The sequence below is a fragment of the Cucurbita pepo genome, chromosome LG09 (genome assembly GCF_002806865.2).
Source record: "Cucurbita pepo subsp. pepo cultivar mu-cu-16 chromosome LG09, ASM280686v2, whole genome shotgun sequence".
NCBI lineage: Eukaryota > Viridiplantae > Streptophyta > Magnoliopsida > Cucurbitales > Cucurbitaceae > Cucurbita > Cucurbita pepo.
Window position 1 is genome coordinate 3523442 of NC_036646.1, and position 12737 is coordinate 3536178.

General features: G+C 36.3%; 2 protein-coding genes across 3 annotated transcripts in view; one reads left to right on the plus strand and one right to left on the minus strand.

The window, feature by feature from the left end:
• The window catches only part of LOC111801638, a 3024-nt gene extending 1216 nt beyond the window's left edge, over positions 1–1808 (minus strand). The window contains exons 1-3 of the mRNA XM_023685697.1: positions 1255–1808; positions 885–1037; positions 581–786 (exon numbers count right to left, since the gene is read on the minus strand). Coding sequence (XP_023541465.1) covers positions 581–786; positions 885–1037; positions 1255–1719 — 824 coding nt within the window. The 5' untranslated portion in view covers positions 1720–1808. The remainder of the gene's footprint in view (positions 1–580; positions 787–884; positions 1038–1254) is intronic.
• A 227-nt stretch (positions 1809–2035) lies between these two features.
• Positions 2036–12091, plus strand: LOC111801637 (ABC transporter B family member 26, chloroplastic). Of its 2 annotated transcripts, XM_023685695.1 has the most exons (18): positions 2036–2648; positions 3027–3154; positions 3396–3438; positions 3758–3802; positions 3932–4054; positions 4132–4235; positions 4734–4788; positions 4870–4940; positions 5085–5187; positions 7154–7364; positions 8243–8316; positions 9134–9190; positions 9270–9344; positions 9693–9767; positions 9844–10125; positions 10745–10809; positions 10883–10943; positions 11716–12091. In XM_023685695.1, exons 1-18 carry the CDS (start codon positions 2196–2198, stop codon positions 11794–11796), a joined length of 2106 nt encoding a protein of 701 aa, XP_023541463.1. In that variant the 5' UTR covers positions 2036–2195; the 3' UTR covers positions 11797–12091. The 2 variants fall into 2 exon arrangements, with proteins under 2 accessions (XP_023541463.1, XP_023541464.1); XM_023685696.1 differs by lacking the exon at positions 2036–2648 and having other exon boundaries at positions 3027–3165.
• Positions 12092–12737: the final 646 nt, after the last annotated feature.

The window sequence follows — 12737 nt, forward strand, 5'->3', positions numbered from 1 at the left end:
TGGTGGATTGTGAGATCCCACATCGATTGGAGAGGGAAACGACTGTCAACAAGGACGCTGGGCCTCAAAGGGAGGTGGATTGTGAGATTCCACGTCGATTGGAGAGGGAAACGAGTGCTAACGAGGATGTTGGGCCCCGAAGGGGGTGGATTGTGAGATCACATATCAGTTGGAGAGGGGAACAAAACATTCTTTATAAGGGTGTGGAAACCTCTTCCTACCAGACGCGTTTTAAAAACCTTGAAGGGAATCCCGAAAAAAGAAAGCTTGAGAAAGACAATATATGCTACAGAAGGCTTTTAGGGGCTTTCAGATGACATTAACCAAGTTTCTCTAACAAGAAGTTAAAAAATGATGGGGAAAATTCAAAGTGAAATTGCAGGCAGACATCTTGGTAGCCCAAATGCATAATCAAAGCTAAAGGATGTGATGATAACAAACATTATGCAAAAAGGTAAGTTCTAAGTCATGCAAAAGCAGAAATTATAGAACAATGAGGCTCCAAGGTACTTGAAACTAGGCCAAACAATGATCAGAAAATATTTGTTGGACACAAAAGAGAGAGAGATCAGTTGATCACCTGTCGTACTCAGAACCGATTAGAGGTATTGTTACCATTTCCTCCTGTGATATCTTGATTTTTGGTGCTTGTAAGATATATCGAAGATCCGCCGCCTGTCGCCTGATGCTGACACTGGGGTGCGTCTTCTCCAATTGCCGGTACAAAGCAATGCAATCTCCATGGCGGTTATTTGCTTCATAAGCCATAGCAAGCCATATTTGGATCTGAAAACCAGAGGGAAAATTTGTGATTCACACAACAATGAGGTTCATAGCTCTAAATAGAAGCTTAAATTGAAACTCCATTGGAGCAGTAAACTGACCTCACCACCGAATAAAGTAGATCCGGGAATTATTGTAAGCGCGCCTTCTAAGAACTCGATGGCTCGCCTGTACATGCCTCTGCCGTACGCCTTCTGACCTAAATCAAACATCAACTGAGCCGTTTCTCTTCGTTCCGCCTGTTCCTTAGCCACCTATTCAGCCGTAATCAGAAAGGAAAAAGCACCTAATCGCCATCAATTTTTGCATCTTACAGAAACACGAATGTTCATCAAGCGAACGATATAGATTTTCAGCATAGGAAGGCAGAGAGAATGATTGGATAAAGAGCGCAAGGAAATGGAAGAACAGTAAATTAACGGATAATCAACAACCGATTGAAACTGCAAATGAAATAATCAGATAACTGACCTTTTCAAGCTCCTTTCTCACTCTCATCCTCTTCTCTTCCTCGGTTTCCTCTCCGTCCTCGCTCCCTTCTTCCTCAATTTTACTCTGTAATTCTTCCGCCTTCTTCTCCAATTCCTTCCTCTCCTCTATATCCTTCACTCTCTTCCGCATTTCTTTCTCCCAATCAAACTTCTCCTCTTCATCGAATCCATTACCGTCCCAGTTTTCCTCTTCATCGCTCTCGAACTCAACGCCACCGTTCTTCTTCGAATTCGATTTTCCACGAGCCACGATTCTTCGGCTCCTTGACTCACCATCTGATTCGAAACTTTTACCGTCAATCGCAGCATAATACGCGTTAACGTCTCTCTTGTGTAAGCTCAAAACAACGTCAAGCGCCAATGGACGAGCCTTTCGATCTGCCAATACAATCCGAGGCGACGTTACATCCAGCAACAAAGCCCAATTTCCAAGAACCACCGCCATAATCGAAGAAGAAGCACGCTGTGAAGAGGAACAAGAACAACGTCAACAACTGAGATATCGGATTCCAACAGACGGTTCAGGGCAAGCAAGATATTTTTCATGGCTGACAAGTCCCAAAAGACCTAAATACCACCCACAGTCCACAAAGATATTTGAATTTCAGGAGGGTATTTTCGTCTTTTACTACAAATTTGGCGCCACGCGGAAGTCTCAATATCCCAGCAATACAAGATGGAGAAAGATTGATCATTGTAGACGACACGTCGTCTCTTGAATATCGTTATTATTATTATTATTATTTATTTATTAAATATAAAAAATTTTCCGTCGACAAGGATTCTATAGGCGCGGCGAGGAGTGAGCATTTTGGTCTTTGTGCTGTTACAGTGCAGCGGCCATTTCTAGTCGTCCATGATTCTTCAGATAACAAATCTGAGCTCCTAATTGATTTAATCCAAAGCCATTGATTTCCATTCATGTCGACCTTCATTTGCAATCTACAAGTTCCTCGGCCCCATCTTTCGCTATATCGCAAGCAACATGCAGCTAGAATTCGTTCGCGAGGATTTCCTTTCATCAACAGTAAGATTCTTCGCTCGAACCATTTCTCAATCAATTGTCGGTTCCTGTTACCTCCTCCGAAGTCGGCGATTAACGGATATGGAATCTCTGTCCCGAGTTCTTCGGAGGAGCGAGAAGCAGGCCATGGCGAAGTTGAATTTGATATTTTACATAAGCTTCGGGGATTGATTGGCCATGTACGTTCGATTTTGCCTGGTGGAAGTTGGTGGAGCTTATCCGATGAAGATGAAGTTAGACTTTCGGTTGAGCCAGTGACTGTGACGCGTGCTCTTGGCAAGATGTGGGACTTGGTTGCTAGAGACCGTTGGATAATCTTTACTGCATTTTCTGTGTTGGTCATTGCAGCGGTCTCTCTCTCTCTCTCTCTCTCTCTCTCTCTCTCTTTCTTTGTCTCTCCATTTTAGCCTTTAATGTTGTGTTTCATGGCATTTGTCTAGAATCTGAGTTTCAGCATCTGATTATGAGTTCTGAAAAATTTAAGTTAGTATAATAATTTATGTGGAAGGTACTCTAATGGAGTTTTATTCTTGTATCACAATATTTTTCTGCATTGAATCAACATTTACTTTAGAAATTTTGGTTAAATCGCTTGATCTTGGCTGACATCCCGTGATGTTCATCATTTCAATACAATTGATAAAACTATAGATTCATCTTGACGGATTATGATTAAGTCTCAAGCTGCATTTGTAATGTTTTCTGACTCTTGAACATTTATCTATCAGCTTTCGGAGATCTCCATACCACACTTCTTAACAGCGACAATTTTTTCTGCTGAGAGCGGAAAAATCTCAGTATTTCGCAGGAATGTGCAAGTCTTGATGCTCCTATGTATCACGTCAGGAATATGCAGGTCAAAATCTTGTATGGCCAAAGATCCCTTCTCTAGCATTGATGCTAACTCTATGCTAATGATTTTGAAACTAAACTTGTTAAATGTGTAATTTTATTCACATCATTTGCCTTTACCAGATTAAAATTTTCATATTAAGCTACGAGTTTTCCTCCATTTGTTGCAAAGTGACAGTTTTTATGGAATACTGCAACAGAAATGCTGATGAATTGACCTGATTATTTGTTGTTTTGAACTTCAGTGGTGTTCGGGGTTACTGTTTTGGAGTTGCGAACATGATCCTGGTGAGTTGCATCTCATATTTTTTCAGAGAAAAAAACCATGTTTAAGCCTGTTAGTGTCTCTACTGCATAGAACATAGCTGAACGAATGAGGGTTCCATTTTATGTTATCCTGATATCTTATTATACGTTCTGAGGATTTCGTACACGGGCTGACATGCTATAAAACAGACCTCATGATATGTGAATTACTTTTTATTTGCTTTTGAACCAAAGTGAGCAGTCAGATGCTGTGCGGGTAAAATGCGAATATTTTCTTTAGTTCTCTTCGACATGATATAGTGTGACTTTCAAAATGACTGAGGTCTCTTATAATCTGCAGGTCAAGAGAACAAGAGAAACACTTTATTCTGCTCTTCTTCTACAGGTTTGGAATCATTAAGAAGCCAACTTCTATAACTTTCTTTTCCAACTGGCGCAATTCATCAAGTTGCTTCAAATCTCTCTCTCTCTCTCTCTCTCAAGATAATTTATTTGGGAATCCTTATGCTTGTAGGATATATCGTTTTTTGACAGTGAAACTGTCGGTGATCTTACAAGTAGGCTTGGAGCTGATTGTCAGCAAGTGTCGAGAGTCATTGGAAATGATCTTAATTTGATACTACGCAACATTCTCCAGGTTTTCTTTTGTGAACCAATAACTGATCCCTTGCAAGGCTACTAATTCTTATTCTGACACTTCTCTCTTTTTCCTAGGGGGGTGGTGCTTTGATCTATTTGCTTATTTTGTCGAAGCCTCTAGGTTTATGCACACTGATCATATGCTCCACTTTAGGAGCAATTATGCTAGTGTATGGCCGGTAAGTGTCGAGACACCTCAATATTTTTTCCTTCCCAATCTTGTAATTGACTGTATATTAAAATAATTTGTTTCCCTCAAAGAATTCCTTTTTTTTTTTTTTAAGTTGTAAGCATGGGAAGGGGAAAAGAAATAATGTTTTACAGAAAAATTTGAAACAAACAATGTTTTACAGAAAAATTTGAAGGGACTTAACTGAGTCAATTAATTTTACTCATAGTTGGACTGTTCTTTCAAGCAATATCATACAACCTGGAGTTTAGCTTGCTTCATGATCTTATTTCTGCATCCTTTTTAGACTCGAGAACCTGTTAACTAGTGAAATAACCAAAGAAGTGCCATTTTATTCCAGTAGACACTTTTTTCTTTGTGTTGGGCACATTATGATCGATATGCATGTTTGTTAACATCTTCTTGCCTTCATGAGGTTATCCTTATATCTGTGTGATTTTTTTAGCTATTTTTTACAAGTAATCTTGATGCATATTGTTCATCATAGATATCAGAAGAAGGCAGCAAAGATTGTCCAAGATGTCACTGCTTCTTCCAATGACGTATGATAATACTTTTCTGTACATTTTTTATGATGTTTTGTTCCAAATTTTGAATAAAAGAAATTCTAATTTCCACTATAGGTTGCACAAGAAACATTGTCTTTGATCAGAACAGTTCGTGTTTATGGGACTGAGAAGGAGGAACTTGGAAGGTAGAGTAGTGTTGCAAGTACATTCTATTTTTATTTATCAATAATATCTGAAGTAAATATAGATTTCTTTTTAATATATGTTAATCATTCTGAATCAAACAGTGTGTAGTTTTTCAGACTGATTGCCTATTCCTTAATTCCTAGGTACGAGATGTGGTTGGAAAGATTAGCTGATGTGAGCTTAAGACAGAGTGCAGGATATGGCCTCTGGAACTTTAGCTTCAATTTTCTTTATCATGCGACTCAGGTTTAGTTCTTTTTTGTTACTTCGTACAATTGCAAAATGAATATTCCCTTTTATTTTCCTTAAATTTCTAACTAAGTTATAAGCCTTTTCATTTAGCTCGATGACAATTTGTTCATGTTTCATCTATTTTCTAATAAACATTGGGCTACAGCTATATTGTCAGAGGAAAGACGTAAACCTTGGAAGTCGTTTTTATTGGTAGCTTGGTAATAATTGTATGTATATTTTTCTGTGCAAGTGCTGAAGGAAAAAATTTCTATTTGTTTATGATGTATTTTTAAAATAAAAAAAAAAAAAAAAGACTTGCTAAATGAAGACTGTAAAAAACTACCAATAGGTATCAATTGTTAGGGATCTTTCTTTTATCTCACGCTTTTCAAACTTAGTTAGTACCCGTATTCCATCTGGAGATGAAGTAGGTTAGTTCCAGTTTGATGTCTGAGTTTTCCAGTCAGCAATCTTATACATTAAAGATTTAATTAGTTTAAGGTGGGGTTAGTTAGTATGTGGGGTGATTGTATGGTTTAGTTGGTTAGAGTTTATCAAGCGGGAAGCATAATCTGAAGAGTAAGGCAGTTATTAGTAGTGTGAGTTAGGAGATATGTTGAACTTAAAAGATAAAGTATTGGGTAAAGATTCCAACTAACTTGGAATTGGGAGATCAGGAGAGAGCTCTCAAAATTTTCCAGTGTGTAACCTTTTTCTTATTGCAATATGATATTAATTTGGTTCCTAGAAAATTAGTATTAGAGCAATTGTTCTTGGGCACAGATTCGGGGCTAGCCACAAAGTTGGAGACATGTTGTTTGTTGATGGCAATGAATAATGTTTTGGTAACCATGAATTCAATAAAAGCAAAGGCTATGAATTTAAAAGCCATAAAATTGGTCGAAATTACCAAATATCAAAATCTTCCTGCCTGCAACATTGGAAGAGGATCATGCATTGGAGGTGAAGTGCGGAGATGTTTGACATGAGTTGGTGGTGTTAAATCAAAGCTGATTGGAGGAAGATATGTAAGACTGAATGTTGAAAACCCCAAGTTTGATGGGCTGGGTTAAAAATGACCAAACCCATATGATATGTTGAAAAGGTATGAATAGTGCGGAATGTTGGCTGGTCATTAGTGGTGAAACCTGAAAACCCTGGTTGAAGGGATGGGAACATGTCTGGTAGATGGTTCTGTGTATTACATCTGAGAAACATTGAGAATGGGTCCCGAGGTTACACTATTGGAAAGACTATTGTGTAAGCCGCGAGATCAGAAATTCACAATTTTGCCTCAAGTGATTTGGGTGAAATATCTCCCTTGAGTTTGTTGGAGGAAAGTACAGTTCGTTAAGTGTAAGGAGTTTACCATATGAGCGGTAGGAAAGCAGTTGGTAAATACTCTATGCCAAATATCAATAAAATATGACAAGAATACTTGTCTATTTCTCTTCTTCACAATGGTGACAAGAGACCTATCTTAAGTGGAAAAACCCTAAAACATAAACGGAAGAAAACTCGCACATTATTACAGTATAATTCCAGCAAATAAATACAATTAAGGAAAATATCAAAAATCATAAACAAACACACCAAATACATGGAACTAGGAGAGTACGGGATGGATCTTGGATTTCTTTCTCAATTTCTGTTTATTTCTTATTTCAATATGGTTATCATTTTGATCGTGTTCATATCAGAATCTTTTATTGTAAAATACTCATAGATTAGAATGAAGATAGAAACATGGTGTTAAAATGATAACATACTGACAAGAATTGCAGCCACTGCTTAATGAACACCAATGCAATTTATTTAATTTTTGAAAAGCTAAATCTATACAAAGTATAAAATGGGGAAAAAAAAAAACAATATTTGAAATATTAAGAGCACTTATACTGAAGCTGAGGTCTAGGTAGATTGTNCCCCCAGTTGTTTTCTTACTTGTATTTTAACATTAGATCTTTTTCATTTCTAGGTCATTGCCGTGCTATTAGGAGGAATGTTTATTCTATCTGGTCGTATAACAGCTGAACAACTTACAAAGTTTATATTGTATAGTGAATGGTTAATTTATTCAACGTGGTGGGTAGGGGACAATTTATCCTCATTGATGCAATCTGTTGGGGCAAGTGAAAAGGTCTTCCAATTGATGGATCTCTTGCCTAGCGACCAATTTGCATCACAAGGTAAGCTACTAACTGAATTGTGATGGAGATGGTGGGTCATCAATTTTGTTCCTCGGCCCCCTTTTGCAATAATTTTAGTCTTTGAATTTTAGAAGTATAATGGTTAAGTCATTAACATCAGAATTTTTGAAGTAATATAAAATTTGCAATTTGAATTGATAAGTCCAATATATAAAAGGAAATACATATGTTCCAAAATAAATAAAAAAACTAATAATCGAGGTTATTATTCATCAGTAATAATCATAATAATTGAAGGTTAGCTGACTTATTGACTATCATTTATTAATGTCAAGAACTTAGTTGCATTTCTAAAAGTATGGAGAACTAAATCATTACAAATATTACATGGCAGTATAGGACAGGCTAAAAATGTGTTTTTACCGTATCTTTTGTGTTGTGGAGTCTTAGTTTTGGACTTTAGTTTAAGACAGAAAACCCCTCGAGCAATTCTTGATTGACCGAGGCATCATTAGTATTCTCTCCCCCACCAATGTTCAAATATTGTTTTACATCAAATTACTTTAATTTAGTTGTGTAAAATACTTCGCGTGGCTGTTGCTGCTCCAGACTTGAAAAACCAGTTTTACGTAACTTTTAATGCTGGGAATGCTGCTTATCTTTTTGCTTTGGTCTTTTGTTCTTGTTCTTGTTTTTTCTATTTATCTTTTTCTTCTATGATCTGTTTTAACGTAGAAAGCACTTTAAAGTGAGGAGTACTTTGTTACCTTGAACTTGTTGTCTTCATTGTTTAAATCTCTGAAGGTTTTTGAGCTGTTCATTTATCATAATGTAGGAAGCAGTAAAATGAAATCACATAGAACTCAGGTGCACGAAATCTTATGTTGAATTTTTATTGACATGATAAACACTTGCAGGAATAAAGTTGCAGAAACTGACAGGACGCTTTGAGTTTTTGGATGTCTCTTTCCGTTATCCCTCACGGCCAACGGTAAATTTCTTTTTAGTTGTAAGATCTACTCACTACTTCTTTCAACACTCTGGTTTTTTTATGTAGTACCTACAATAATCTACCACAGAATATGCAATAATTTTGTTCATTTCTGAAGTCTTAAAAATAGGATGGCTTGGCATTGTATTTCTTATTTGTAGTGTATCCTTCACCTTACATTGCCCACGAAATCGGGTGATAACTTTTATTCCATGTGTGAGAGTAATATCACATTATACCTTTCTCAGCCTTTTGGCTAAGATCAATGAGAATATCTGTTTTCACCGGCAAGTGATGGGTAATATCAAGAGAATTCATAGTCTCATGTAGTTTCTCACGAAGATTCTTTTTTTAAGATTGTTTGGGCTTCGTAAGTGTTGTTATGGCTAACTTTATAATGCTTAAAGCCATAACGCTGAATGTCAACTCAATATATATACCTGGAATTGACTATGTTGACATTTTACCAAGTTCATATTCCTAGCAGTATGAGGAGCGCGCCATTATAGGTTAGCCTAAACTGGAAGATATTACTCGACTAATTAGGCCTTGAAGCAGCATTATATCTACTAGTTATTTTCTTTCTCCTTTCCGCAAGAGACTTGTTGAGAGTTACTCTGCATTGCAATATCAAGCTGCATGCTTAAGCTTTCACATCTTGTGATGATGAATTCTTCTTAATTTATTTTGCTGAGCTGGCTGCATCACATTATTACGATGATGATTATCATTATTATTGTAATATTGTTATCATTCAACTTTTGGATGCTTTTCTTGCCTATTCTCGAGATGATTGTTGATTCAAATACTTCAATAGGTCTCTGTACTGCAACATGTAAACCTTTCAGTGCATCCCAATGAAGTTGTAGCAATAGTAAGTATTTTCTCGCTATTTACATGCCTGGTTATGGGTTCTGCAGTGACCACTAAGTTGATGCTTTCTTTTTTGCAAGGTTGGTCTAAGTGGCAGTGGTAAAAGCACGCTGGTAAACCTTTTACTCCGACTTTATGAGCCAACGAATGGGCAGGTAATGTGTTTAGCTTGTTATACCCCTTTTAGTGAATATAAAAATGCGACTGTAATTTGTGTTTTCTTGAAGCAATGTGTGTGGGTTTAGAATAAAATATTTTAGTAATGGATCAAAGAAAAAAGTAGTTATCCAATGGCCAAAGTATACATGACCTGCAAGAGTTATTGCTATGAATGCTTCCATGATCCGCTTCCTGCTCCTCTCTCCTTATTTGTCATACTATTGATGTGTGCAACTCATGAATTGGAATCCACGAAACTTATCTATGTTTGTGGAAATAATGCAAAGAATATTTTGCATGCTCTTATGTCTTCTCTCATTTTGGATAATATTTCCTATTTGCAGGTTTTAATTGACGGTTACCCTCTTAAAGAATTGGACATTGTATGGTGGAGAGAAAGGATCGGATATGTAGGACAGGTCCGTTAACTACGTCCGACTTGATTTAAAGTTAAGTGTTGTTTCATGTCCCTTCTGATGCGATAGTTTTGAACAGGAACCTAAACTTTTCCGCATGGATGTTAGTTCAAACATTAAGTATGGATGTCACAGAGACGTAGGACAGGAGGATGTGGAATGGGCAGCCAAGCAGGCTTATGCTCATGACTTCATCCTATCGCTGCCCAATGGTTATCAAACGCTTGTTGATGATGATTTGCTTAGTGGGGGACAAAAGCAGCGGATAGCCATTGCACGAGCTATTCTTAGGGATCCAGCTCTTTTGATTCTTGATGAGGCCACTAGCGCATTGGATGCTGAGAGTGAACACAATGTTAAGGTAAATACTTTGACAAAGCTCTTGATGTCGGCCTTCCCCCTCCCAAAAGGAAACAAAAATGGAATGAAATAGATGGAAAAGACTTAGATAATCAAATTGAGGTTGAAAGATTTCACATATAGGCTCGAGTGCTGGCTATATTACTATATATTCATGGAAAAAGGAATAATTGTACGACTGTGCGTGTAAAATTAAGGTGAAAATTTGTGCTAAGCTCACAATCAGGTGAAACAGGCAGGAATGTTTAACAGGATTCTAATGGTTTGTAAAAACAGTCACCCACACTGTTAAAATACATGCTATCCATAGTATTATTTCCCTTTAGTCTGTTAATTTTCTCTTTTCCTTTCATTTGGCTACATGTGTCCTTCTTCCTTTTGTTGCTTGCTTAATTTACTGCTACCATCACCTGATAGCCATGCAAAGTTTATAAGTTTCCCCTCCTCTCGAGAATGTTCTCAGCACCTTTTCTCCTTTCTCTTATAAACTTTAAAGCCGACTTGGAACAATTTTTTAAGTGCTTAATAAAAGATTTTGAACGATTTAAAAAGTATTTTAAGCACTTAAAAAGTCATTCTAAACATGTTATTGCTTACATGTTGCTTGTGATGTTACTCAGGGTGTTCTTCGTGCTGTAAGAAATGACTTGAAGATGAAGAGAACTGTCTTAATTATTGCGCACAGGTAAGCTCTCTAATATGGCCTCCATTGCATATGTTTCTTGTGGGTTAATAGTTCGACATTTGCACTTTTACAGGCTTTCAACTATTCAAGCTGCTGACAGGATAGTGGTTATGGATGGCGGTCAGATAGTAGAGGTTATTCTGCTCCCTATTAAGTTTAAGCTTTTGACAGTATTCATGGAAATTATAGCTTGCTTACTTTTCTACTATGTTCATTTTCTTTTGAAAACTGAAGCCAACCAACCACCCATTACCCCACTTAAGAGATCGATAAACCCATGATAACCTGATACTTTTCTTTTATTTAACCAACCTATTGCTCAAACACATCTACATTAACCTTAGAATCTTTGAAGTCCCTTTCTATAACCATTTTGTTCTTAGGTTCTCTATGTTTTGGCAATTATGCTTACTTCCACCTGATTCTTAATAAGCTTTGTTGGAGGATGAAAGTCCCACATCGGCTAATTTAGGGAATGTTCATAGGTTTATAATCAAAGAATACTCTCTCCATTGGTGAAAGAATACTCTCTCCATTGGTGTGAGGCCTTTTGGGGAAGCCCAAAGCAAAGTCATGAGAGCTTATGCTCAAAGTGGACAATATCATACCATTGTGGAGAATCGTGTTCATCTAACAAGCTTTACATTTGCATCCTAAGCTAAATTTTGAAGAATAAAAAATGAAGTTTTTAGAAACTACTTGTTTTAGTTTTCAAATTTGATATGGTTTTTGAAACTTTTTTAAAAAGTTGGTGAAAAAGCACGAAAACTGTATGTGGAAGTAGTATTTATAAGCTTAAAGTTTTAAAACTAGAAAACAAAAAACAAAATGACTAGGAAATTGGGCGTAAGTTATCGACTAAATTGTCGTATTGATTAACTTGTTCGGTCGATTATTATATCACAGATGGGCACGCACAATGAGCTTCTCGTAAAGGATGGGTTATATGCAAGATTGACTAGAAAACAGGCTGATGCAGTGGCATGAGGATGCCAATTTATTTCCTATTTAACTCTTGCAGGGGTGAAGCAAAATTTCAACTGCTAACCCACTCAGACTGCTTAGACACATTTGGAAAAGGTAAAAAAAAAGTTGTATACCTAAGAAATTATAGCAATTCAAAAGGCCATGTAACATTCCATTTGTATGAAAAATTCAATGTTTTAAGCTAGAATCCTAGTTTCTATATGCTTCTATCATCTTTTCTTTTGTACAGTTTTGTAGTGCTTATTGGTGTCCAATTAATTTATGAACATGAATGCAATAGCTTCTTCTTTGGTTATCTTATATCAAATTAAGTGTCCATTTCATTATGGTTCAGTGTTGTAAGCATTAATAACTCTTCAAACTTTACCCATCGTGAAGATAGTCAAAATGGGTAAAGTTTAAACTATAAGAAGAGTTATTAATGCTTACAGATTTACCCATCTTCACTATCTTCACGAGGTTGAGCCTTTAAATTTTCATCTTATGCTAAGTTATTTTTTTAGAGATTTCATATATAATTCAAACTTCTCCTAAGTTTGAAATAAATATTTGATTATCCATTTGAATAAGGCTCTTTTATCTAACTAATCGTTACAAGATGGAAGGATCGATGTTGAGATGATATAAATTTGGTCTATTTTTGGCATCATATCCATAGTTAATGCATTTATCACCGTTAGAGAAGTTCCAAGTTTGTATCAAAATCGTGGTCAAATCACTATGCAGCTATCATTAATATCATTACCATCATTAGAGATATTCATGAGACGGAAACAAGAAAGTCTTCATGTCTCGAAAAATTTTCATTTATTTTTGGTAGGATACTCCACGAGAAATGTGCAGGGAACCCGATCCCTGTAAAAAATTGTTTACCATGTTTTTATCTTTTTTAAAATGGTTCATTCAAAGAAAATTTTATATTTTTATTTAAAAATGAAAAC